This window comes from Eschscholzia californica, unplaced genomic scaffold (genome assembly GCF_041429995.1).
Source record: "Eschscholzia californica isolate CP2 unplaced genomic scaffold, dmEscCali1.0.p SCAF_3, whole genome shotgun sequence".
Taxonomy (NCBI): domain Eukaryota; kingdom Viridiplantae; phylum Streptophyta; class Magnoliopsida; order Ranunculales; family Papaveraceae; genus Eschscholzia; species Eschscholzia californica.
Genome location: NW_028238420.1, coordinates 56,503,381 through 56,529,824, shown reverse-complemented (window position 1 = coordinate 56,529,824; position 26,444 = coordinate 56,503,381). Strand labels below are relative to the sequence as shown.

At 36.7% G+C, this 26,444-nt stretch overlaps 2 protein-coding genes across 2 annotated transcripts; both read right to left on the bottom strand.

The window, feature by feature from the left end:
* Positions 1 to 13,769: 13,769 nt before the first annotated feature.
* On the bottom strand, positions 13,770 to 19,922 carry LOC147552197 (uncharacterized). Its single transcript, XM_086668618.1, has 8 exons — positions 19,454 to 19,922; positions 18,237 to 19,202; positions 17,980 to 18,138; positions 17,589 to 17,680; positions 17,330 to 17,471; positions 14,605 to 15,540; positions 14,354 to 14,503; positions 13,770 to 14,215 (listed from the first exon to the last, which is right to left on the bottom strand). Exons 2-8 carry the CDS (start codon positions 19,194 to 19,196, stop codon positions 13,832 to 13,834), a joined length of 2,823 nt encoding a protein of 940 aa, XP_086524744.1. The 5' UTR covers positions 19,197 to 19,202; positions 19,454 to 19,922; the 3' UTR covers positions 13,770 to 13,831.
* Positions 19,923 to 22,372: 2,450 nt separating this feature from the next.
* On the bottom strand, positions 22,373 to 24,588 carry LOC147552196 (F-box/LRR-repeat protein At4g14103-like). The gene is made up of 4 exons (XM_086670524.1): positions 24,535 to 24,588; positions 23,451 to 24,416; positions 23,194 to 23,352; positions 22,373 to 22,892 (listed from the first exon to the last, which is right to left on the bottom strand). The coding sequence occupies exons 2-4, from the start codon at positions 24,408 to 24,410 to the stop codon at positions 22,509 to 22,511; spliced, it is 1,503 nt and encodes a 500-aa protein (XP_086526650.1). The 5' UTR covers positions 24,411 to 24,416; positions 24,535 to 24,588; the 3' UTR covers positions 22,373 to 22,508.
* Positions 24,589 to 26,444: the final 1,856 nt, after the last annotated feature.

Here is a 26,444-nt window from a genome sequence, read left to right as displayed (position 1 = left end):
TCAACAGATTTAGACCCAAACTTTGACTAGCAATAATTCTCCCATACAAACTCCGATTGGACTCCCGTTTTCGTCGTTGGGTTCGTCATGGACTCTCCTTTCATCCGAGTATCAAAATTTCCAAAATTAACAAATGACCAACTGCCCTTCATGTGTGTCTTTCTCTCGATCTTAAATATTTTTCTCACCGAACTCCTTAAAAGACACCTATTAGAAAGAAAATCAAACAATTTATCAGAGTAACCGCTCGAACTGGACTAACTAACCCGAATTAAGAGATTCAGATGGGACATTTTCATGTCTCATCAAACATCCCCAAACTTAGATTTTGCTAGTCCTCGAGCAAAACAGAAAAATACAACTAAACCCAATTCACCACTTTCGTAGGGAATCACGATTGCACTTAGCCCGTGCAACAAGCCGTTAAACCTCTAGGTTACCCTAGAGGACGAGTTTTGTCTCGTGAGGGTTTCCAGTGAATATACCCACAAAATTCAAGAATTTCAAAAATGCAGAAGGGTTCAAATATGATGTGGACTAAAAATGTTCATCCGGTAGACTTTCGAAAGTTAATAGAAATTAAATCCAAGTCAATCAAACCATATAAACGCTAAAAATCTCTTCACTAATAATCAAGACTCGAAGTGCACGTGACCAGCCAATATGAGTATCATTTCAGTTCCGAACAGACAAGACCTTGATTACCGTCTCGATACATTTCGCCTCGACTACTGCCTTACGGTCATACACTCAAAAATTAAAGTCACTCAGAAATGGCTTACTCAATGTGCGAGTATGAGTATGAAAGAAACTCGACACATTACAAAAGATGGACTAAATTTTTCGTAAACGACTGATCTCATAGAAAGGAAACAACCACTAATACGGAATGGGGAAGCTTACCAATTCTTCTCACCTGATCTACTTTCTAACAATGCTTCCTAGAGGTCAATAGATATTAAGGATGTGACTAGAACTCCTGAGAACTCGACGTCTTCAAATCTTCAAGAACTACTTTAGGGAATAAACACTTAAACACAACTAAACACTTTTTTTTTTTTTTTCTTTTCTTTCTTTTTCTATTTCTTTTTTTTTTTTTTTTTTTTTTTTTTTCTTTTTTTTTTTTTTTCATAGTACTTTTCTGGTAATCAAACTCAAATACACAAAGAACTTTCTTGACATTATTCTTTCCTTGGGTATAGTTCTCTTCATTTTGCTTCATGCCTTATTCTCAGGGTTCTAACAAATGGATTTCTATCTTCCTCTAGTTGACATTGTTTTCAAGTTTCTCAGACTACAAGAGAAAGGTTTACTTCCTGATGACATCCCTAGTGGTTGTAAAATTTGAACTCAAGAGATCAAACGAGTTCTTCTTTCAATATTGCGAGGTTGAGTAGCTCTTCACTCTACTCGGAATTAGCTCAGAAGAGATCACTCAAAACAACAAGAAAGGCTCAGAATCTCACATAGGTTAAGTCTCCACTAATGATCGATTAAGTCCTCTCAGAAAAGTCTACTCTTCACTTATCTAACACTCACATGGCTAGTGCACAGACAACCTCAAGACTCGAAATTCGTGGAAAAACCTTTAGCAAAAGTGTAGTACAACCAACTAGACTCTATGACCATTAACAAGCAAAAACAACTAGACTCACATTTTCAATCCAAAAATTTAAAATTTTGAAAAATTTTGAACCCTTTTGAATTTTTGAAATAAGGACTTAGCAAAAATTTCAATCCCCTATCCCCAAACTTAAACCGAACATTGTCCTCAATGTTCTGAAGACTATGCAAAAATAACAGGATGAAGGGAGAGATATTACCCGGTTCAGCGTCCTAACCGTGGGTTGCCTCCCAGAAAGCGCTAAGTTTAACGTCTTCAGCCAGACGAAACAGATGGTTCGAAAAACAGAAAAAATTATACCTACTAGATTACAAATATGTGATTAACTGTAAACCAATAATCGATACATCTGTGGGTCCACCCAAAACACAAAGTGCTCAGTGAACGATAGTCTCACATTTTCGTAACTTGGTGATAGTGAGACTATCAAGAAAGAAGGGCAATCCCCAAACTTAGACGACAATAAGGTCGTTAAGTTTGGCACCGCACTAGAGGGATCACAGACCGGATAGAATGGGTCTTCATATGGATGATCGACAGAGGGAGTGAGTGCTTCAAAATCTACACATGGTTTTGAGGGACAAAATGCAAAGTAATCTAGAGGACTATCAATGACACCCGGACTTAAACTAGGGTTCTCTAAAACAGGTACTTCGGGTTCCTTCAATGGAGAACCCCTACTATCAGACTCACAATCCCTAGAAGTCGAGTTAGATAGTCCTTCTATAATTTCTTTTACCACGTTATCATCGGTGTCCCTAAAGAATTCTAAATCTTCACCTAAATCAGGCGAGTCAATCCTCTTATTTAGCAATTTGGTCAACCATGATTCATCATCCTCAGTTGAGTCAAACGACTTCAAATTATCTTCAACTCTAGTGAACTCTTCATTATGGTCTGAATGGATCTCAAGTTCGGTACAATGAGAGGATATCTCTATATTGGGCTCCATCGTTTCTGAGACTTTAGTCTCAATAACGATGTTGTCGGGAGAACTGTACTCCTCTAAAATTGTATCCTCGTCATCATAGTACACAGGACATTGTGGACCGTACTCTACATTCTCATGGTGATCTTCTTCTATAATACTAGTTGTTATTTCTTGTAGAGTTCCATAGGTATTGTCATTCTTTTCTTCTAAAGTCTGACAAAACTCGAAAGTACTCTTTTGAAGATCACTAACAGTTTGGGTCAATGAAGATGATCCTAAAGATGGAGAGTCAATAGATTCACCGTTATCCCATTGAGGTTGAGACACGTGTGGAGCAGAAGACTCTCCACAAATCCTCCTTAGCTCACTCATAGACTCTTCATGAACCTTCTTTAACATACTCATAGTTTCGGCCAACGAAGATGATGCTAAAGATGGAGAGTCAATAGTTTCACCATTATCCCATTGAGGTTGAGACACGTGTGGAGCAGAAGACTCTCCACAAATCCTCCTTAGCGCACTCATAGACTCTTCATGAACCTTTTTTAACATACTCATTTCTTCGGCCAACGAAGGTGATGCTGGAGATGAAGGATCAATAGTTTCACCGTTATCCCATTGAGGTTGAGATATGTGTGAAGCATAAAATTCTTCGTTATAATGCATGTAAGAGTCATTAGTTTCAATGTTTTCCCATTGAGGTTGGAACACATTTGGAGCATAAGACTCTCTACTATAATGCATGTAAGATGATCTGTCAGGATATCTATAATATGGTTCATAACCTTCTTGAGGTTGATAATAATCCCTACGACCATCATTATGCACATTGTCTCTGGGATGACTACTACTATTCTGCCCATTTGCTAAGTACCACCATGGTAGATTTGAAGAACTTTCGTCCCTTCTGCCATTATGTTGGGACCACGATCTATCCATTTCTCATCAATATTATATATATATATTTTTTTTTTTTTTTTTAACACGAAAACCGAGGAAGCACTACGAAGATCCTAGGAGGAAAACAACCACAATCAAGCTGACTCAACCAAGCAACCTAAACAAAATCTAGACGACAAACAGGTTGGTCAATTTCACTTAAAACTCAAGACAGCTCCTACTTCTTAACAAAGCTTGAACTATGATTGTTATGAGGGTTACTCCGTCAAAGTACTATGGTCAAACAATTCTCCAGGTGACAGCCAACTATGAAAAATTGCAACCGTCCAACCTGAGGCAACGTTTCCTCTTCTCGAGGCGGCCTTTTTTAAAGAATTGTATGACACTTTCCCTTTTGGAATGCCCAAATAAAAATCGAGTTCCTGGATTGTTTTAAAGATCCTATGAGCTCGATACCCTAAGGCCAATGTCTAAACCAGATTTTAATTTTAAGTGAGGTTTGGGATTCGCAACGTTGTTTCCTAAATGGGCAAGAGATCGGTGATGAAATCCGACTCCTATCTTGTAATGGGGTTTGTGCCCTTACTAAAGACGATTAAACTAAGCAGTTCGTCAAATCAATGAGGCACACAAAAAACATACAAGTACCCACTTGCAGGGGATTCGTGGGTGGTCAGAGAAATTACCTCCCGTTCAAGACGGGCGATGACCTTTGTAGACGACCCGGGCCACTCTTCCCTTAAGTGTCCGAACCCGAGGCTTCTTTTTGGTTTTTCGGTTACAATTTAGCCCTTTAATTTAGGGTCAAAACTTTAATCCAAAAATAAAAACTAGAAAGTCTAAAGTCTCTCTCTCACCAAAAATAAAATAAAAAAAATAAAACTGTAAATTTCTTCTTTTTGACTCCTCTTCCTTGTTTGCGCCTTCTCTTTCGCTCCTTAATGCCCTAAACACAAAAAATAGAGAAGCAAGTCAAAGTGGCCAAAAATAAAAACTTACCAAAAATAAAAACTTTCCAAGATTAGAACAAATTTAAAACATAGTCCCCGGCAGCGGCGCCAAAAATCTTGATGGGCCTAAAAAGGTTACCCTAAATAGGTCTACACCCGCAAGTGCACGGGTGTCAAGTTGTAATAAATTCCGGTAAGACCGGTTCGTTCCTCAGAGACTAAGTGAAACCTATTCTAAGACTTGGAAGTAAGACGGTTTTGAAAATGGTTTTGGTTTTGGTTTTAAAATAAAATAAATAAAATATTAAAATAAAATTACGGAAATGAAAATGAACTCAAATGGGGAGAGGAGTCTAGGGTTTAGGATTCCACCACATAAAATCACATTCAGACCCAATAATTATCTAATCAACTCTCTTTTTTATAACTCAAAATTTCGGATAATGAACTATCCTAATTCCGGGAGATGTTTTCGTTAAAACCCGATTGATAATCACAAACTTGTAATTGTTGTATTTAGAAAAACAAATCTCTAAACTATTGACTATTAATCGATAAGCATACACCATCAAAGAATTTAATCTAAGCATGGTGTATCAAACTAAAAATATAGACAATGAAAAGAAAACAAGTTTAACTAACTAAAACAACTTGAACTTTTAAACACAATCAAGAGAATTAATCGCACAAAAATTGATCTCTAAAAGCTTAAAAATGGGTTTCATCCTAGCCCTAGATGGAGAATTAGCTACCCATAATAAAAGATTAAATCAAATATGACAAATGAGAGAGAAAATGGAAGAATAATGAAACTTTCTTACTGATTTTCCCTGTCGCAGCCAAACAGGCCCTAAGGGAAAACGATTTTCTCGTCTTCCCGGAAATGGATTCTCTGTGGGAAAATGGTTTTCTCGTCTTCTCCAACTCTCTTTCTCTTCTTACTCTTTCTGTTTCTGTAAAATATCTCTTTTCTTTACTTTTCAATCCAGAAATCAACTAACATAAACACATTAAAAGAGGAAGACTTCATTAAATTAGAAATAATCTCTCTCTCTAATAATCTCTCTCTGTTTCTGTTTCTCTTTGTTTGAATCTGTCCTCACTCTCTCTGTTTCTTTCTCTCTATACAATCACTCCTTTCTCTCACAAAAAGGAATAAAATACAAAGTAAATAACAGAAGAAGAAGATTAAGATGATGATGAACCAAAAATCTGTTTTTCCTTCTCTCTCTTTCTCTGATTTTTCTATTTTTAGTTGAGCTTTTGACCCCCCAAAGATGAGATCATTTTCCTGGTTCTGTTTCTTCTCTTTTATATCATTCGAAGAAGAAAATCCAAATTCAGCTAAATCTTCTTCAATCTTCACTATTGACAGTAAGAGATATATGTAATCTTCCTTCTTTCTCCAACAAATCTGTTTCATTCTCTTTCCATCATCTCCTCTATAGTTATAAAATATGTTTTATATATAGAAGTATAACAAGGAGAAGGTAGCAGCCCCTGTTTTGAGAGAAGAAGAAGATGACCAGGTTCAGTCTTCTCTATATAAATCTCAGCCGAATCCTCTCTCTAAAACTTCATCAACCGAATCCTCTTTGATTTCCTCCTTAATCATTCTCAATCTAGAATATATTCAGCAATCTCTCCATGAAATATCCAGCTTTCTAAATCTCTCTGAAAAATCACCAGCCACCTCCTTCAATTTCTCTTTTTGTGTGAGAGAATATCTCAATCTTGTTCACAATCAAATCCTCTCTTCTTTCCATCTTTGAAAATAAATCCCAGCTCTATCTTCTGTCTTTCCATTTCTCTCTCTATCCAGCCCTGTTTTAGAGAAATAAATTTCTCTCTCTAATTTTGGAGAAGGAGAAACCAGTGAGCAATCTTTTCCAAAATAATACCCATGATTTGGAAAGATAAAGGAAATCCCACTATTTTTGGCCAATCTGTCATGAGAGGAATATTTGAATTTTAAATTCAATAAACTCTCCCACGTGAATGTTAGGTTGCCTGGTATCAAGAAGCCACGATTTGGTGTTTCACGGAATGGTGGAGGAAGGTTTGACGCAGGTTTAGATGCTGCCATGTGTTGCTCCATTAATGGTGACCGTTCGATGTACTGTAGACACGTTGACACCACGAGATCGGATGCACTGAATCGGGACCCCTAAGAATTCCTAATACACACCCGCGTATGACAGAGAATAGCCCACGCACCCTTGTAGCCGTCTGATCTGGGTCCATCTTGGGCGCCACGTGTCGTTGAAAAGATCTATGTTGACTTCTGGTCAACAGATTTAGACCCAAACTTTGACTAGCAATAATTCTCCCATACAAACTCCGATTGGACTCCCGTTTTCGTCGTTGGGTTCGTCATGGACTCTCCTTTCATCCGAGTATCAAAATTTCCAAAATTAACAAATGACCAACTGCCCTTCATGTGTGTCTTTCTCTCGATCTTAAATATTTTTCTCACCGAACTCCTTAAAAGACACCTATTAGAAAGAAAATCAAACAATTTATCAGAGTAACCGCTCGAACTGGACTAACTAACCCGAATTAAGAGATTCAGATGGGACATTTTCATGTCTCATCATGACACAACCCCTCTCACATGCCAGCCTCTCTCTTTCTCTCTCGGTCTCCGCGCTCTCTCTCTTCATTCAAACCCTCTCTCTTGATTACACACAAACCATCTCTCTCTATCACTCTTCATTCAAACGCTTCCTCTCCATCTCTCTCTATCTCTCTCTCTATCTTTTTTTCAACCGAAACCATTGCAGCCATTAACCACTGAGAATCGAAACGTTACCGGCGATTCTCTCTCTCTCGTGAAAAGCAGTTTAAGCAACTTGATCTACTTATTTCTCTCTCTATTTCGCTATCTTTCAACAAATCTGGTGCTTCTCTCTCTATTTCTCTCTTTCAAACACAGGTACGCCTCTAATCTTCCTCTAAATCTTGATCCTCTCTCTGTTGTTGGTAAATTATTTGGATTGTTAGAACATTTTTGGGGTTTCTTCTTTCAGATCTTGTTTGTTGGTAATATTTTAGGGTTGTTGGTACAGTTTTAGGGGTGTTCGAAAATTTGGGTGTGTTTTCAAACAATTAGGGTTTATTATTTCAAGTTCAGTACTCTGATCTTGAGTTTGTGATAAAATATTTTGGGTTGTTTTTCAAAAAAGTTTTAGGGTTAAGTTGTTCTCCAGTTTGTGATAAAACATTTTGGTTGTTGTTTTGTTATTTCGGAAGCATGCATCTTCACTATAGGTAATTTGGGTGTTTATGGTTCTTCATCAAGCTTCTAGGTTAGGTTTGTTTTAACATTTAGGGGTGTGATCCGAAAGTTAGGTTTCTGTGGAGACATTTAGTACTTTGTTTTTGATTTTTGGGGGTCTGTCTTTGGTGATGAAATGAATAATTTGTTTTAACATTCTGGGTTGTGTTAAAGAAATTTAGGATTATGTTTAGCCATTTTGATAGTTGTTTGTGATTTCAGAAGCATGCATCTTCACAGAAGGTAATTTGGGTGTTTATGAATCTTCATCAAGTTTCTAGGTTAGGTTTGTTTTAACATTTAGGGGTTTGATACGAAAGTTAGGTGTCTGTGGAGAAATTTAGTACTTTGATTTGGATTTATGGGGGTTTGGCTTTGTTGATGAAATGAATGGTTTTTTTTAAGATTCAGGGTTGTGTAAAAGAAATTAGTATTATGTTTAGCCATTTTGGTTGTGTACATACATTTTGGGCTTGTTTCAAACATGTGGGTGTCTAATACAAACATAACAAATTTTGCAGATAAATTTACCAAGATGGTTAAAGCTGCAACCAAAAAAGGAGATGGTCCAGCAAGCAGACAACAGACTCCAGTAAGGGCTAGCCCTAGAAAGAGGGCTAGTGAAGAGCCATCATCCGCTGGGCCTAGCAAAAAAGGCAAGAAAGTAGCGAGTCCGAAACAAGCTAAGGTCTGTTAGTCTATACACATCTGTGAGAATGTCCTCTAATTAATGTTTGTGCTCTCACATTTCATATAATGGTTTGACATATTTGTTAGTGTGTTGTCATTCTGTAAAATATTACTTCACTTAATGATCTGTCATTATTGTGTAGACCATTGGTCTAGGCTTATTGTGTAGACACATTGCAAAATGATCTGTCATTATTTATAGTGATGTAGCATTCAGTGTAGTGTTGGACAATTTGGTGAATGCCCTGACATATCTGTTACTGTTTGTGTGAAGCATCGATCGTATACATCGAAAACGAGAGAGCCAATGGTGGAGGCTCAACCAACAGAGGCTAGGGAGCAGAAGAAGAAAACTATTTTTGATTTTCAATTTCTTCTTTGTTTTAAGAAGAAAACTACTTTAAATATTTTATAAATATTCAAACCATTTTTAAGCATTTTACATAATTTCGAGACATTTTGGAGTTTGTCCTCTCAGTATTGTTTGTGGTCTCGCATTTCGTATACTGTTTTGGCATAACTGCGTGTGTGTTGTCATTCTGTAAAATGTTGCTTCACTTATTCGTACTCTTATTCTTAGGGTTTTGTGAAAAGTTCTGAAAATCATTGGCATCAGCTTACAGTGTTGTAGCATTTGTAGTCGTGTTGGAACATTTTGCTGAATGATCTAACATATCTATTACTTTGTGTTTGAAGCATCGATCTGCGACATCCAAATCGAAATAGCAGATGGTGGAGGCTCAACGTACAGAGTCAAGTGAGCAAAAGAAGAAAAATTGCAGTTCACAAGGTAGCAAGGAACAATTTGGAAGCATTTGTAGTCCAATTTTTGTTCTCTGGAATGTTGATGAAATGAATGAGTTGTTTTAATAATTTGAGTTGTGTTCTAGAAATTGGGGTTATGTTGAGACATTTAGTACTTTGTTTATGATTTTTGGGAGTTTTACTTGATTATTACAGTAATGTTATTGGTCAATGTGGTAGACAATTTGGTTTATGTTTTAACATTTAGTGGGGTGTTGATGGATTTTGTGGTTATTAATGAGTAAAAAATGATATGTTTTTGATATTTTGGGTTGTGTAGAAATATTTTGTGCAAAACATTTAAAAAAGAGAAGCAGCAGCAAGACAATAGGTTGTACAAAGAGCTAGCTCTAGAAAGAGGGTTAGTGAAGAGACAACAACTGCAGGGCCTAGTAAAAAAGGCAAAAAAATATTAAAGGTGACTGAATCACAGACCAAGGCAAGATGCATTCCTAAACATTTTGCATAATGTTTAAGAATGCATACGAAATGACATAAGGTTCTGTGAAAAAAGATAAAATTTGGGGAAAACAGTGGCATCAGATTTTTGAAATGTTCTCTCATTATTGACTGTGGTCTAACATTAAGTATAATGTGTTCGCATTATTGGTAGTGTCCCGACAATTTGTAAAATAATCTCGCATTATTGACAGTGTTCTAGCATTGTAAATAATGTTTAGGGGTGCAAGGTAATAACAACAGTTGTTTCTCAAACAGTTCGAATAATGTTGGAGCATGATCGATAATGTTGGAACATTTTCAAGAATGTTTAAGAATTGCATAAATTGTTCCTCGAGCATTATGTATAATGTAGCATGCAAGTTACCTAATCTTCATCCATTTCAGAATATATTCGGAAATGTTACACAACGACGGAGTATGTCCGTTTCAAAATCAAAAGTTCTCTCATCAGTGAAGAAGAGTAGGTATTTTAAATTGAACTCTGCTTTGCAATTTAACAAATGTTTGGACACTGCTTAAAATGCTTAGAAAACGTTAGACTGATCTGAACATCTTTAATACAAAATTGTGGTGAACATTTTTCAAAATGTTCACACATCCTTTAAAATGTTAATACAAATTGTAAAGTGTTTTGAACAAAATGAGAACCAATTGCTACTGTTAACATAACTGTACGGAATAGTGTTAACACATCCCGTAAAATGTTTAGACAAACTGTAAAGTGTTGCTTACAAAACGAGAAGTGGTTGCTAATATTAACAAATTTGTACGGAACAACAATGAAAACACCATGAAAATACCCTAAAACCAAGAACAACCTCACCAATGGAGCTTCAAATAAGTAGATCTACAAATCTAAATATATTTAACTCTCTACAAACTATGAAAACACCCTAAAACAAGATTTGAAGTTTTTTTTAACCTCCATTAAAGAAGATGATGAATGAAGGTGATGACTGAACCACGAAAACGTGAAAAGGGTTATCTCTCTCGGTCTCGGTTTTTTTAGAGAAGAAGATGATGAATGAATGAAGGTGGAATAGATTGAAGATGATGAATGAAGGTGGAATAGATGAAGTTTATGTCGGCTTCTATAGTCTACAGAGAAGAAGATGATGAATGAAGGTGGAATAGAATGAAGAGATGGCCGGTGAGGTTCGGGTGGGAAGAGAGAAAAGAGGGTTTGGTGTTGGGAGGTAGAGAGAGAAAGTAAACCCAGATTATGAGAGGAAGAGAGATATTTTGGAGAGAGAAATTTTGATTTGTAAAGGGAGGGAGTAGTTGGATATATATGGGAGGGCAAAAGAGGGATTAGAAGAAGTCTTTAGGTCTTAGAGATACAAGTTGGGAAGGGATGGAGCATAGGGATGTGTATTTGGGTTTGATATGAGTTATTAGTTGATTATTGGGTTTTGGGTGGGATATTAATCCTTGTTGGGTTTTTTTTTGTATTTGGGCCCAAAATTTGGGCCTTTCATCAAAAAATTCTTTTATAAATAGGTGTTTTTTGACGGCATTGATGGTGTGGAAAGCTTACGAGAACTATTTTAGAAATGCTACTCAAAATCCATACCCTCCTCCCACTTTCCATTCCGATGAGATGCTTGGAATTATTAATAACTAGGTTTCCTCCGCGTCCTACGGACGCGACAGGTCTCTTTTGGCTAACGTTGTAACATTCTCAAATTCTTCCTAAAAATTAAAAACTTCGATAATTTTAGAGAACGGAGAGATATATAATTGGGCAGAAAAATAATTCTATTGATATTGTAATTTATTTAGTGGAAAGTTTTGTTGGAGAGATCGTGAGAGAGAAAAGTAGAATGAGAAGAAAGTGGGGCAGTAGTTATTTTAGAGATATATTTAAAAAATAATAATTGATGACACTACTACCCTTCCCTTTAGAGTTTATTTACATAAAGAGGGATTTATACCAGCCGTTGGATGTGATCTCTATCAAGCTCTCAACAAAAATGGACGGCCAGACTTATACCTTGAGTAACCGACCGAGCTGTTTTAATATAATAAGATATCCTCACCGTATCTAAAAAATAATAATTAATGACACTACTACCCTTCCCTTTATAGTTTATTTACATAAAGAGGGATTTATACCAGCCGTTGGATGTGATCTCTATCAAGCTCCCAACAAAAATGGACGGCCAGACTTATACCTTGAGTAACCGACCGAGCTGTTTTAATATATTGGATGGTGGAGTGCCCCTCGTGCAGATCTCTCTTTAGCCTTCCCATTGCCACGCGTTATGAAGAGATGGTAAAAGTGTAAAACAGTTTACTATTTCACCTTGTTTCAAATTCGTTACACATCTAATTGTGTGCTGCTTTGTTGACAAGAAGCATCTAAGAGGGCCAAATACTTTGAAATCCTGTCATGAAACTGAAGTTAGATCATTTGTTGTGTTTAATTGAATTGCGCAATAGAGTTACTGGTTTATTAAGGTTTGTTCTAGAAGCAGCAGATTGTCGAATAGAGCTAGAGAAGATCAAATTGTTTCGTTGAATTGCTCAGCTTATGTGCAGTTCCAGTGTCGAATAGAGCTAGAGAAGATCATATTGTTTACTCTAGAAGCAGCAAACCAGTTAAATTGGGATGGAAACAAGAAAGGTCTGGGATCATTGAAATCAAAGATTCAATTCTACAAACACACTTAATTGTTAATTGCTTTTTCTTTTGCAGATTAGCTAGCAGGTAGGACATCTCAATGTGGGAATAGTAGAAGACACGGCAATTCAAGTTCCCGGTGGTCGTGGTGGATACCATGTGACGGGGTTCGTTTAGCTCACTCTGACTACAATGTGGGACATTAATAACGGTGGTGTTGTATGTGGAGACCCGTGACATGCCTTCTTATGTGAGAGGTTTGTACGTACAAATATGTTGACCTGTATATTCTTAGGTTAGTATGTTTATGTTTGTCTTCATCTTCATCTTGGATGTCAAAATAAACTCCTAGGTGATAGCCAAGGGAAGAGGGTGTGTTTTTTTTTTGTACACAACTTAGCCTTCAACTTCAAACCATATTTTGAAATTAGATGCAGGTCATCAGACTGGTCGACTGAGTCTTGAAGGTGACTAAGAGGCCTCCAACTAACACAGTAAGGGTACAAAAATGGAAGGATTTCATTCCGTTTGAGTATATTTCCTCTCATGTTAGGTCTCCTCCACCTTTTCTCTTCTCTCCAACTTTGGGGTTGTTGTCCAGCGGCTTCAGCGGTTCAGCCTATCTACTGCAGGTAAGACTTAAGAGTAATGACTTTAATCTCTCTTGCACTTCTAACTTCTCATCCACTTTCTTGACCCTATAAGCATCTTTCTCTCTCTATATAGAAAAGTGATAAATGGCTTGAACGAAAGGATGAGCATGGCCCGAAGCTGAGATGTGGGGGCCCCTCATCCGACGGGCCATTTAGAGACAAATGTCCCAGTGAGAGCAAGGCACTTCCGCTGTATGATGTGGTTGGCCCCTTTTTAGGCCATTTTACATTGCTTCTCTATCCATATATGTATACACACATACATAGAGGAAATGATGGCTCGACTAAAACTTGGCCGCCCACCTTGATTGGTCGAGTGAAGTCTAACAGCTCACTTATGATTTCGACTGGTTTTGGGGCACCCTATGACGGTTGTACTTGTAAAGAAGACCTACAACGACATAATTATATTACAGACGACTGGCGACTTCTTGCTGGGCGGGTGAAATTAACACCCAGAGGTAGCATTATCTTTAGCCAAATTTAGTCATGGTGAATCGGCCAATCAAGCTTTCAAAATACATTGTTTTAACAATAAAAGACATTGCCTGTAAAATCTCCCCAACACAAATGAATGTTAGTGTACTGTTACCCTTATATTTCGAAGAAGACTGAACTTCTTTATAATCTAATCCCAAATTTCAGAGTTTCGCATGGACAATTCTGCAGCAGTATTTAAGGCAGTTCGTTTAACAACTTGCATGAATCAACTAAGTTTCTTCTAGTAAAACAATAAAACTATATAAAATAATGAAAATATCAATTGGAACTAATAGAGATTTTTTGAGATTTGCATTAAAGATGCTGTAAGGTTTAAAGCTCTTTGAAAACTCATTACCTTTCAACATCAACATATGGGAATCCAGTCTAATTACCCAAAACTGTATATTCATAAATTTAAGAACTCCAAAAATCTTCTACTCAAACTTAATTACACAACTTGATGAAGATCTTGGAAACACAAGAATTTCTGACATTACCTTCATTTTCTTCTCCATTTTTTCATATTGGTACTCCAGATCTTCTAGCTCGCACTTGGATTTCTTTGCCAACGAGAGGTAATATCTGAAATTATATGATGAGCAGATCTCTTGTTCAATAGTCATAGTTTGCAGTACTATCGCATTTTTGAGAAAAAAATTTACCAAACAGATTTCCCATCTCTGTCCTTCAAAAAAACGAAATTTAATGGATTTTAGGTTTGGCGCCAAACACTGCGACGTTGTATCTAATATTGAATCTCCATCATCATCGCCAGATATTGATAATATTGGATCTTCAGCTTCAGGGTCAGATGAGGCCTAAGTAAGAGCATTATTCATGAACAATAAAGTTATGAATAATATAAATGCAACTGTGACAATGGCACTTGAGTGATGCAAAAATGAAAAAAAAAAAAGTGATTGATAGAGAAAAAATATGTTTGAGTAAAGACTTGCCAGAAGCACAAGTGATTCTAACTTGGGCGAGTTTTGGAGCAAGTTGATTACTGCCTTAGCTGTAGGAATAACAAAATCTAAAAGGATACTCAAATGGGTCAAATTGGAAAATGTAGGTAGATTAATTGAATCATCTGGAAGAAAAAAGTCCTACAAAATGGAATAAATATGCTTGTAAGGAATCAGGCGAAACATATATATTAAAGAAATTGGCTTAAAATCTAAGAGTTAGATAACTTAAGAAGTCATACCTGGCCGCCAGAGGTGCAAACAGATAGATGTTTTACATTATAAAGCTGTCTAAGAAGCTTAATCGCACCGACATTTTCCCTACTTAGTTCTTCTTTATCAGTAAAATCACATATATCAATATTTATACTTGCTTCAACAAGTGAAGAAAAGCTATGAAGAACATGAAATTCTGCAGCAGAACCATTGTGCTCTAGGAAGACTAGATTTGGGGCCCATAACTGGAGGGGATGATCATAAGAGCTAAAACGTTTAAGGGAAGAAGATGAGATGTTTATCATGTTCTTGTTCTTCCAACGGCAGCCTAATATAGACAACTCTTCTAGGACCGGGCAAGCCTTAGAAAAGAGTTGGTCGTTGCTATTCACAAAAGAGACAAAGTAAAGCCTAAGAATCTTTAGCCTCGGAAGATAAATGGAATTCGGAAGATTGACACCTTCGATAAAGTCTAACTTTAACCTAGTTAGTGATTCACAAGTAAAAAGACGAGAGGGAAAGACATCTCTTCCTGCATTTCGAATAACGAGTTCTTCAATTTTGTCCCTTAACAAAATAGAGATCCAACACTTTATCGCAGAGAAATTACACAGACTCTTACAATTTAGGTTGAACTTCTTAATAGTATTTGATAGATCATGACAATGCAATGTGTTTTCCACAAAATCTATGAATCTAGCAACGTATAAAGAATGTTCTTCATCTTTAAGAGTAGAAAGATGATCAGACCAAGAACTAAAATCAAGAAATGGGATACAAGTCCACAAGAACATCCATCTTTTAGATAAAATGGAAGTAGAAGCAGCTGCTTTAATTGGAAGGAAAGATAGAATGTGATGAAGAACTGGTTCTGGTAAATCACTAATTCTATCATTACCAATGTTAATCTCTCCATTGAATAGCTTCTGATCTTTCGAAACCCTTGTTTCAGACATGTCTTCCTAAAACACAACCACAAAAAAAAGAAAGTAAAAGTTTGAATCGGTTTCTTTGTTATTGAAGAACAATCAGCAAAGTGTGAGAAATTAAATTATGAGTGAGAGAAAAAGGTTACCTGATTAGTGGCGGTGCCGGTGATAATGAAACCCTGAAGAATTGTTTAGGGTTTACAAACTGGAGGAAGGAAGGGTTTTGGCAGGGGTTTCGGCCAAGGGTTTAGAGAAATCAGATAACCTTTGATCACATGAGAGAAGTACTACTACTACTGACCGAGTTTAAGCGGTTTCTCACCCGGTTTATAACTGGCCGCTATGTTGTTTGACTCGGGTCTCTTTCACAATCTCTGTTTTTTTTTTTTTGTAATAAGAAAGTGAGTAGAATTCGTAGATATAGATTTCCCTCACTCAGATTTTATCCAGAATGAACTATCCCGTCTTTGACATTTCTTGATTTTCTTGTTGTGGGTTACTAGAATAAGTAGATCATTAAACATCAGTGTCAGTTCATTTTCATTCCGGTGGAAATGGTTCCATTAATTTGCCGACAGCTATCTTTGTATCATAGCCACTTCTAAAGTTTATCTAGTACGAAGAATCTAGACATGAATAGTGGTGCGGCAACTCTGAAATAATTTAAGAACTACTTCATTATTGAGTCAATAACGAATAGGTTCATTACAACTGTAATGCGTGTTCTACTCTTGCTCTGCGGATCTATCAACTTTTTTTTTTGATGATAGATGGATCTATCAACTTGGTTGCTGTATCTTATCGTTTGGAACAGTTGAATTGATTAATTTTGTTGAAACTTGTCAACATAGAGTGCAAATGATAACTCAATTGATTATCTTTTATCTCATGTTAGGTCTCCTCCATCTTTTCTCTTCTCTCCAACTTTGAGGTTGTTGTCCAGCGGCTTCAGCCTATCTACTGCAGGTAAGAGTAACGACTTCAATCTCTCTTGCACTTCTAACTTCTCACCCACTTTCTTGAATCTTGACACTATAAGCATCTTTCTCTCTATCTATATAGAAAAGTGATAAATGGCTAGAAGGAAAGGATGAGCGTGGCCCGAAGCTGATGTGGCGGACCCTCATCTGACGGGCCATTTAGAGAGAAATCTCCTAGTGAGAGCAAGCCATCTCCGCTCCTTGATGTGGTTGGCCATTTCTACATTGCTTCTCTACCATCTATGTTTACTCACGTACACATAGCGGAAACGATAACTCCACTAAAACTTTCCACCTCGATTGGTTGGGTGAAGTCTAGCCGCTCACATATGATTTCAACTGGTTGCTACCCAAATTTTTGGGCACTTATCACTGTTGTACTTGTAAAGAAGACCTATAACTACACAATTATATTAGAGACGACCGGCGACTTCTTGCCGGGCGGGTGAAATTAACACTCAAAGGTAGCATTTCCTTTAGCCAAACTTAGTCACGGTGAATCGACCTAATCAATTTTGCAAAATACATTGCCTTTAACAATACAGGTCATTGCCTATAAAATCTCCCCAACTAAAGTGAATGTTAGTGTAGTGTTAGCTTTTTATTTTTAAGCATATGATTAGATTCATATATTTCCTTGGAGCCAATAGCAAAGCAGTAACATCCAAAAGATAAACTCATCAGATTAGATTCATAAATTTCCTAGTAACAAAAATTGTACTGTATTTCATAAGGCTCATTACCAAATCTCAAATTGTTGTAAAAAAACAATGAAACCCATATAAGAACAAGAAAAAAAAATGTATAGATCAAAGTGGATGTGTATCTACAAACTTAATTACACAACTCGATGAAGCTCTTGGAAGCCCAACTACTTCTTCAACTACCTTTAGTTTCTCCTCTTTAATTTTCAATGTTGACTCCAAAATTTTCAGTTTGTCCTCCATTAATTCCAATTGAGACATATTTTCTGTCGGAGCAGGACTGAAATACGTAAATTTGATACTTTTAACAATGGTCATAGTCTGCAGAACTGTAGCGTTTTTCAGAAAAAAGTTTACCACACACATCTCCCTTGTATTTCCGTCGAAAGGTACGAACTTGACAGATTTCAGATTTAGCAACAAAGATGTATCCGCTGTATCTAGTGCAGATTCCCCATCACCGTCCTCGGATGAATATGGTAGAAAGACCTGAATAACAATAAAATTCAACATATAAGTTTGAGATAAATATGAACATGATTGTAAAAAAAACCGCCAAATTACAACAACTTTATGCGAGGGTCTTTCCACCCCATTTGTACTTATTGATTATGTACTTCCAAAACTTGTTGGGAACACTCTGAACCAGTAAAATGAATCTATTGTATAACTGTAGTAACATTGTTCCACGAATAGAATTACTCGATTCAAACAAAGCGCTAGTAAGGGTTGCAAAATAGAAAACATAACATTGATTGATAAGGAAACACAAGATTTGATAAATGTACCTTCGAGAAAATGAGTGCTTCTAGTTTGGGGGAGTTTTGGAGCAAGTTGAGTAGTTCCTTATTAGTAGGACAAAGTAAATTTGGATTGACGTCCAGAACTGTCAAATTGGAAAATGTAGGTAGACGTAGACTTCTTGACTCATGTATAAAGGAGAAGGCCTAATCAAATAAAATAATAAGCTCGTAAAGAGTTAGATAAAACAAACCTACAATGGGCAAAAGGTTCGAAATTAAATATAGAACCTAAAACCACATACCTTATGTTTGCAGGTATCGGCTTCAAATGATAGATGTTTCACATTGCAAAACTGTTGAAGAAGCCTCATTCCACCTAATTTTTCCCTAATTATTTCATCTTCATTTTTTTCACATGAGCATACTTGTATAGCTGCATGCCTAAGTGAAGAAAATCTAGGAAGAACATGAATATGTGCAAGCGAACCTTTGTAGACGAGGGCCAGTAGATTCGGTGCCCAAATCTTGACTGGTTGGGGAGGATAAGCACATGCAAACCGTAACAGCGTAGGACCTGAAATGTGTGCTATCTTCTCATTCTTCCAGCGGCACCATAGTATAACCAACTCTTGTAGGACTGGGCAGTTAGAAATGAGTTGATCGATAGAATCATTAAACCAAACATGAACAAGCCTAAGGATCTTGAGCCTCGGGAAAAAGATGGATTGTGGAAGACTAACATCACGGATTTTGTATAGCTGTAACTTAGTTAGTGTCTCACAAGTAAAAAGACAGGAAGGCAAGAAATCTTTCAATGAATCTTGTATAGTGAGCTCTTCAACTTTACGCTTTAATATAGAAGATATCCAAGTATTCATCCTAGAGTAATTACTCAGTCGATTACAATTTAGGCTAAATTTCTTAATATTCGACATATCATGAAGATGCAATGTTCGGTCCACAAAATCCATGAATCTATTGACATATAAAGAACTATCTTCACCTTCTAAGATATGTTTAGGTTTATACCAACTGTTAAAATCAAGATCAGGGATAGTGGTCCACAAGTGCATCCATCTTTTAGATAAAATACAAGTAAGAGCAACGGTTTTTGTCGGAAGGAATGAGAGGATATGACGAAGTAATGGTTCGGGTAAGTTACTAATCATATCATTATCACCATTATCGTCATCTAGTTGATCACCATTGTCGCTTTGTCCATTGAGTAGCTCCTGGTTGTCCAAAACCATTGGTTCAGACATGTCTTCCTAAAACAGGGTAAAGAAAAGGAAGAAGAAGATTTAATTGGTTTCGATTGTTGAAGAAATTTATAAATAGAAAACAAATTGAGAAATCCCTTCTTAATTAGTCGAATGAAATTAACGAAAATAACAATCAATTATGATAATGATCAAAGTAATATGATATCAAACATGTAAGTAGAATCAGAAAAGCAATAACAATTAGGAGAGAGAGAGAGAGAGAGACACTGAGCGAAGTTGAGAAAACAAAAGGTTACCTGATTGGTGCTGGTAATTGTCTAGGGTTTTGAAAGTCATAAATAAAACCTAGCCAGGTTTAAGCCAGCATCAGTTGCAGCAGTCGCAACTTCTTTCTCTTCTTTGATTTGATTGGAAGTCATATGAATCGGAGTGGAAAAAGATTAGCTTTTAGAGAGAGAAAGAAGAAGCAAGATCAATAAAGAAGAAGAAGCAAGATCAATGAAGAAGAAGAAGAAGAAGAAGCAAGATCAATGAAGAAGATGAAGCAAGATCAATAAAGAAGATGAAGCAAGATCAATGAAGAAGATGAAGAAGCAAGATCAATGAAGAAGATGAAGCAAGATCAATGAAGAAGATGAAGCAAGATCAATGAAGAAGATGAAGCAAGATCAATGAAGAAGATGAAGAATAAGAAATGAGAGAGAGAGGAGGAGAAAGAGAAAAAAATTGTGGTGGTGACTGTCTGGAAGTTGTGGTTGTTGAGGTGAAGAAGATGAATATTTGGGGGGCAAAAGACAATTTAATGAGTTTTTGCCCAGATGAGTCAACTGCCCGAATGTGTAAATTCTGATGACTTCTAACTGAATGGCTGAAATTATAAAGGAAGACTGATATAGACAATTTTTCAACCGATTTTTTATTTAAAAGCCCAAAAAATGGGGTCAAATACCAAATTAGGCCCACCATGAAATAATAATACCTACAAAACCCTTTTTTTTTTTTTTTTTTTTTTTTTTTTTTTGTAAATAAACCAATATCAAACCCAATTTCGGATCCCTAGGTGCCTTTTCCCATCTCTAGGAACCCATTACTTAGGTAATCCCTATTCTACCCTTTATATATAAATCCTACATTCAGATCTTTTCTTTCCCTCATTATTTCAATTATAAATAATTTCATATATTTTCTTTCCCTCCCCAAAACTCCCCTTCCATTCTTCTCTCTCTCCTTAATAGCAACAAATCTTTCCTTCCATTATTCTCTCCCTCCTCTCTCTCTCCTTAACAGCAACTTAACTCCACCTGATTTTTTCCAAGATAACTCGACCGGATTTAGAGATACATGTAAGTGTTTCCATATCTTCATCTCTTTTCCATTTTTTAAAACTTCTCTAGATTCACATCTTCATTGCACCTTCCTTTCATCAACACCATGTTTTGTTCATCCTTCATCCTTTCATTTTCTTTTCTTCTGAAATTTCATCATAACTTTTTTTTTCTTCTGAAATTTCATTTTCATTAAACTTTCACGTTCTTCTATATTTTTTCGTTGTTATTATGTTTCATGTTCTTCAGATTTCATGTTCCCTTTTTACTTCTTGTGATTTCATGTCTTCTGGTTTTATAAAATTTGTTTGGTTCTGTAACCGAATGTTCGATCCACATAAAGTTCTGTCATAAGCAAAAACGAATATGTTTGAATGTCACGTGTAAACACTTTATTTTTCTTTAGAATTTGAAGCAACAGAGAAAGTTACTTCAAGATGTTGTATTATCAGAGGCTGAGGACACCAAAGTATGGGCTTCAGAGGAGAAGGACCCCATGACAGTTTCTAACTGTTATGAAAGGTTGGATTTGGATGGCCAGATTCTTGAGCCTTGTGTCTCCAGAATTGTGTGGCTAAAGGCTCCCCCTCCTCGAGTTGGCTTCTTCTTGGTATGCCGTACGCTGAGTGCTGACAATAACGAATAGGTTCATTACAACTGTAATGCATGCATGTTCTCCTCTTGCTCTGCGGATCTATCAACTTGGTTTCGGTATCTTATCGTTTGGAACAGTTGAATTGATTAATTTTGTTGATTGTCAACATAGAGTGCAAATGAAACTCAATTGATTATCTTTTATCTCATGTTAGGTCTCCTCCATCTTTTCTCTTCTCTCCAACTTTGAGGTTGTTGTCCAGCGGCTTCAGCCTATCTACTGCAGATGAGAGTAATGACTCAAACTCTCTTGCACTTCTGACTTCTTACCCACTTTCTTGACCCTGTAAGCATCTTTCTCTCTATCTATATAGAAAAGTGATAAATGGCTTGAAGGAAAGGATGAGCGTGGCTCGAAGCTGATGTGGCGGGCCCTTATCTGACGGGCCATTTAGAGAGAAATGTCCTAGAGAGAGCAAGCCACCTCCGCTCCTTGATGTGGTTGGCCATTTCTACATTGCTTCTCTATCCATCTCTATGTATACTCACGTACACATAGCGGGAACGATGACTCCACTAAAACTTTCCACCTTGATTGGTTGGGTCATGGGTGAAGTCTAGCCGCTCACATATGATTTTGTAAGAGGCAGTTTCTAAAAATTGGGATATAGGCGGTTTGGTGGCTATAGGCGGTTTGCTTTGGTTTCATGGATAGAGGCGGTTTTGGTTTGAGAATTGGTTTCTAAATTTCGGCTTATAATAATATATAAATAGGGGGTTAATCAACATCACCAACACCAACACAAGCAACAACAACTCTTCTTTAGAGAGCTAGAGAGAGAGCAAGAGTGAGAGAAATTTTTCATAGTTTTTGAGCGGTGTTAAATTTCTCGGTCGTCGAAGATCTAGTATAGAAGGTTAATTTCTATACGGTACCATCTTGGGACGAACTTGCGGGTTGTGTTAGTCGTCTTCATCTATCCTTCAATAAAGATTTCTTTTCGCCCGAGGACGTAGGCTTTAAAGCCGAACCTCGTTAAATTTTGTTCGCATATTTGATTTTGGCTTAGCTTTTCGATTAATCTTCATAATCGGATCAATTTCTAGGATAGGTTCGATAGCTTCCGCGACTTTTAGTTATAACAGATTTCAACTGGTTGTTACCCAAATTTTTGATCACCTATCACTGTTGTACTTGTAAAGAAGACCTATAACTACATAATTATAGCAAAGCAGTAGCAACCGAAAGATAAGTCTCATTCCTAAGAATATCTTCTTTAATTTTCAGAACAACTAATAAACTCATGAGATTAGATTCATAAATTTCCTAGTAATAACAAAAATTGTACTGTATTTCACAAGGCTAATTACCAAATTTCAATTTGTCAAAAATAATGAAACCCATATAAGAAGAAGAAAAAAAATGTATAGATCAAAGTGGATGTGTATCTACAAACTTAATTACACAACTTGATGAAGCTCTTGGAAGCCCAACTACTTCTTCAACTACCTTTAGTTTCTCCTCTTTAATTCTCAATATGGCCTCCAAAATATTCAGTTTGTCCTCCATTAATTCCAATTGAGACATATTTTTTGTTGGAGCAGGACTGAAATACGTAAATTTGGTACTTTTAACAATGGTCATAGTCTGCAGAACTGTAGCATTTTTCAGAAAAAAGTTTACCACACACATCTCCCTTGTGTTTCCGTCGAAAGGTACAAACTTGACGGATTTCAGATTTAGCAACAAAGATGTATGCGTTGTATCTAGTGCAGATTCGCCATCACCGTCGTCGGATGGATATGGTAGAAAGACCTGAATAACGATAAAATCCAACATGTAAGTTTGAGATAAATATGGACAGGATCATAACCAAAAAAACGGCCAAATTACAACAACTTTATGCCAGGGTCCTTCCACCTCATTTGTACTTATTGTTTCCGTACTTCCAAAACTTGTTGGAAACACTCTGAACCACAAAAAAGAATCTATTGTATATATGTAGTAACATTGTTCCATCAATAGAATTGCTCAATTCTAACAAAGCAGTAGTGAGTGATGCAAAATAAAAAACAAATATTGATTGCTAAGAAAACACAAGATTTGAGAAATGTACCTCCGAAAAAACGAGTGCTTCTAGTTTGAGAGAGTTTTGGAGCAAGTTGAGTAGTTCCTTATTAGTAGGACAAAGTAAATTTGGATTGACGTCTAAAACGGTCAAATTGGAAAATGTAGGTAGACGTAGACTTGTTGACTCATGAATAAAAGAGGAGGCCTAATCAAACAAAATAATAAGCTCGTAAAGAGTTAGATAAAACAAACGTACATTGGGCAAAAAGTTCGAAATTAAATATAGAACCTACAACCACATACCTTATGTTTGTAATTATCGCCTTCAAATGATAGATGTTTCACATTGCAAAACTGTCGAAGAAGCTTCATTCCGGCTAATTTTTCCCTAATTACTTCATCTTCATTTTTTTTACATGAGCATACTTCTATAGCTGCACACCTAAGTGAAGAAAATATAGGAAGAACACAAATATGTGCAAGCGAACCTTTGTACAAGAGGGCCACTAGATTGGGTGCCCAAATCTTGACTGGTTGGGGAGTATAAACATATGCAAACCGGAGTAGCATACGACCTGAAAGGTTTACTATCTTCTCATTCTTCCAGTGACACATTAGTATATCCAACTCTTCTAGGACTGGGCAGTTACGAATGAGTTGATCGATAGAATCATTAAACAGAACATTCGCAAACTTAAGGATCTTGAGTCTCGGAAAAAAGATGGAATGTGGAAGACTGACATCACGGATTTTGTTTAGCTCTAACTTAGTCAGTGTCTCACAAGTAAAAAGACAGGAAGGCAAGAAATCTTTTAATGAATCTAGTATAGTGAGCTCTTCAACTTTACACCTTAATATAGAACATATCCAAGTATTCATCTTAGAGTAATTACTTAGTCGATGACAGTTTAGGCTAAATTTCTTAATATTGGACATATCATGAAGATGCAATGCTTTATCCACAAAATCCATGAATCTATTGACGTATAAAGAACATTCTTCACCTTCTAAGATACGATTAGGTTTATACCAACAACTAAAATCAAGATCAGGGATAGTAGTCCAAAAGTGCATCCATCTTTTAGATAAAACACAAGTAAGAACGACGGTTTTTGTCGGAAGGAATGAGAGGATGTGACGAAGTATTGGTTCGGGTAAGTTACTAATCATATCATTATTACCATTATCACCATCTAGCTGATCACCAATACCAATTTGTCCATTGAGTAGCTTCTGCTTTTCCAAAACCATTATTTCAGACATGTCTTCCTAAAACAACGTACAAAAAAAAGGAAGAAAATTTAATTGGTTTCTTTGTTGAAGAAATTGATAAATAGAAAACAATTAGGAGAGAGACACTCAGCAAAGTTGAGAAAAAAAAGGTTACCTGAGAGTAGATTGGTGCTGGTTATCATAAAACCCTAATTGTCTAGGGTTTTGCAAATTGGATGAAGAATTTTGGTGATTATGAAGTCCTAATGGGTCAATTTTGTTGGGTTTTGATACATATCAGCTGGGTAACCGTCGGACGCGGGAAATGCTTTTGATATCGGGAGCACTAATATTTACTAAGGACAACCCCCCAAGTTTTTGCCCAGATGAGTCAACTGGCTGAATGTGTAAATTCTGCCTCTGATGACTTCTAATCGAATTTCAGCTGTTGTGAATGCCTGAATTTGTAAAAGAAGACGGAAATAGACAATTTTGCACCCAAGAAGACTGAAAAATCTCACTTAAGTCTTTGGTATTCATGATTATACCGATTCTTTCAAATTCATTAGTGTAAGTAATTTGTTTGGTTATTTTCCAAATGGCCCCCAACTTTGTAATCAACTTCCTGTCTAGCCCCCTACTTTAGCAAATATTCCCATATGATCTCCTTTTTCAGTTACCGTTAACTTTTCGTTACTCTCTCTCCTCCATCTCAAACCTCTCTCTGCCAACTCACCTATCACGCCACATCATCATCTTCTCCGGCAGGGGTCGTCGGTCGGCCAAATTTCGGTCGGCGACCTTCAAACCTAAAAAAAACTTCTTTTTTTCTCTTCTTCTTCGTCTCTTTCCTGTTTTCTCTCTCCTATTTTCTCTTTCTTCTTCTTCTTCTCTCTCTCTCTTCCCCTCTCTTCTCACTCTAAAATGGTCGGCGAAGTGGGGAACCCTTCGCCGGGCGTCGGTCCAAGACCTTCGAAGGTCTGGTTTCCCAGATCGACGGTCGGCAAAGGGTTCCCCCCTTCGCCGACCATTTTAGAGAGAAAGAGAGAGAGAGAGAGTGAGAAGAGAGGGGAAGGGAGAGAGGAATAAGTAGAGAGAGAGGGGGGAAGAAGAAGAAGAGAGAAAATAGGGGAGAGGAAGAAGAAGAGAAAATAGGAAAGAGAGAGGAAGAAGAAGAGAAATTTCTTTTTTAGGTTTGAAGGTCGTCGGCCGAAAATTTGGCCGGCCGACGACCCCTCCCGGAGAAGATGATATGTGGCGTGATAGGTGAGTTGGCAGAGAGGGGAGATGAGATGGAGAAGAGAGAGTAATGAAAAGTTAACGGTAACTGAAAAAGAGGGTCATATGGAAATATTTACTAAAGTAGGGGGTTAGGCAGGAAGCTGGTCACAAAGTTGGGGTCCATTTGAGAAATAACCTTAATTTTTTTTGCTCTTGAACAAAAAAAAAAGAGGTAGCAATGGACCTATGCATGTTCACAATGATTGGTTTTTCATTTGAAATTGGAACACGATATCACGTATAAAACTATTCATTTGGAAATGTTGTACGAATAGTCTACCAGTAAAGGACAAAATCGGAAGGTATATTGGCAACACTTATACTTGTATAAACTGTAATTATAATGAAACTCTAGACCATGTGATGTTACACTGCAACTACGCTATAGCGATATGGTTCAATTTTTAGGTTAGACCGGAACAATTAAGCACGATAAGTCTTTGGATTCAACAATCGAAAAATTTAGATGAGGATATTACTAATTTATATGCCAAAATATTGTGGTTTATATGGAAAGCTAGGCGCGAAAACTGTTTTACTGCCAATAAACAAACCCCTCTACAGATGATCTCACGCATCAACAACACTTCAACCACGCCACTAAAAGTTGAATCCTTTATAACTAAGAAATGCAAGGATAAACCACAACAACAACAATGGAGACCACCATCGACACCATATCTCAAAATCAATGTTGTAAATTACCTTAGTACATCCTTGATGTGTACTCCAAGGAGTCAACCTCTCAAAACCGTGTGAAGTATTGGATTGAATTCTTACTTATGAATGAAATTGTAGTTTAAC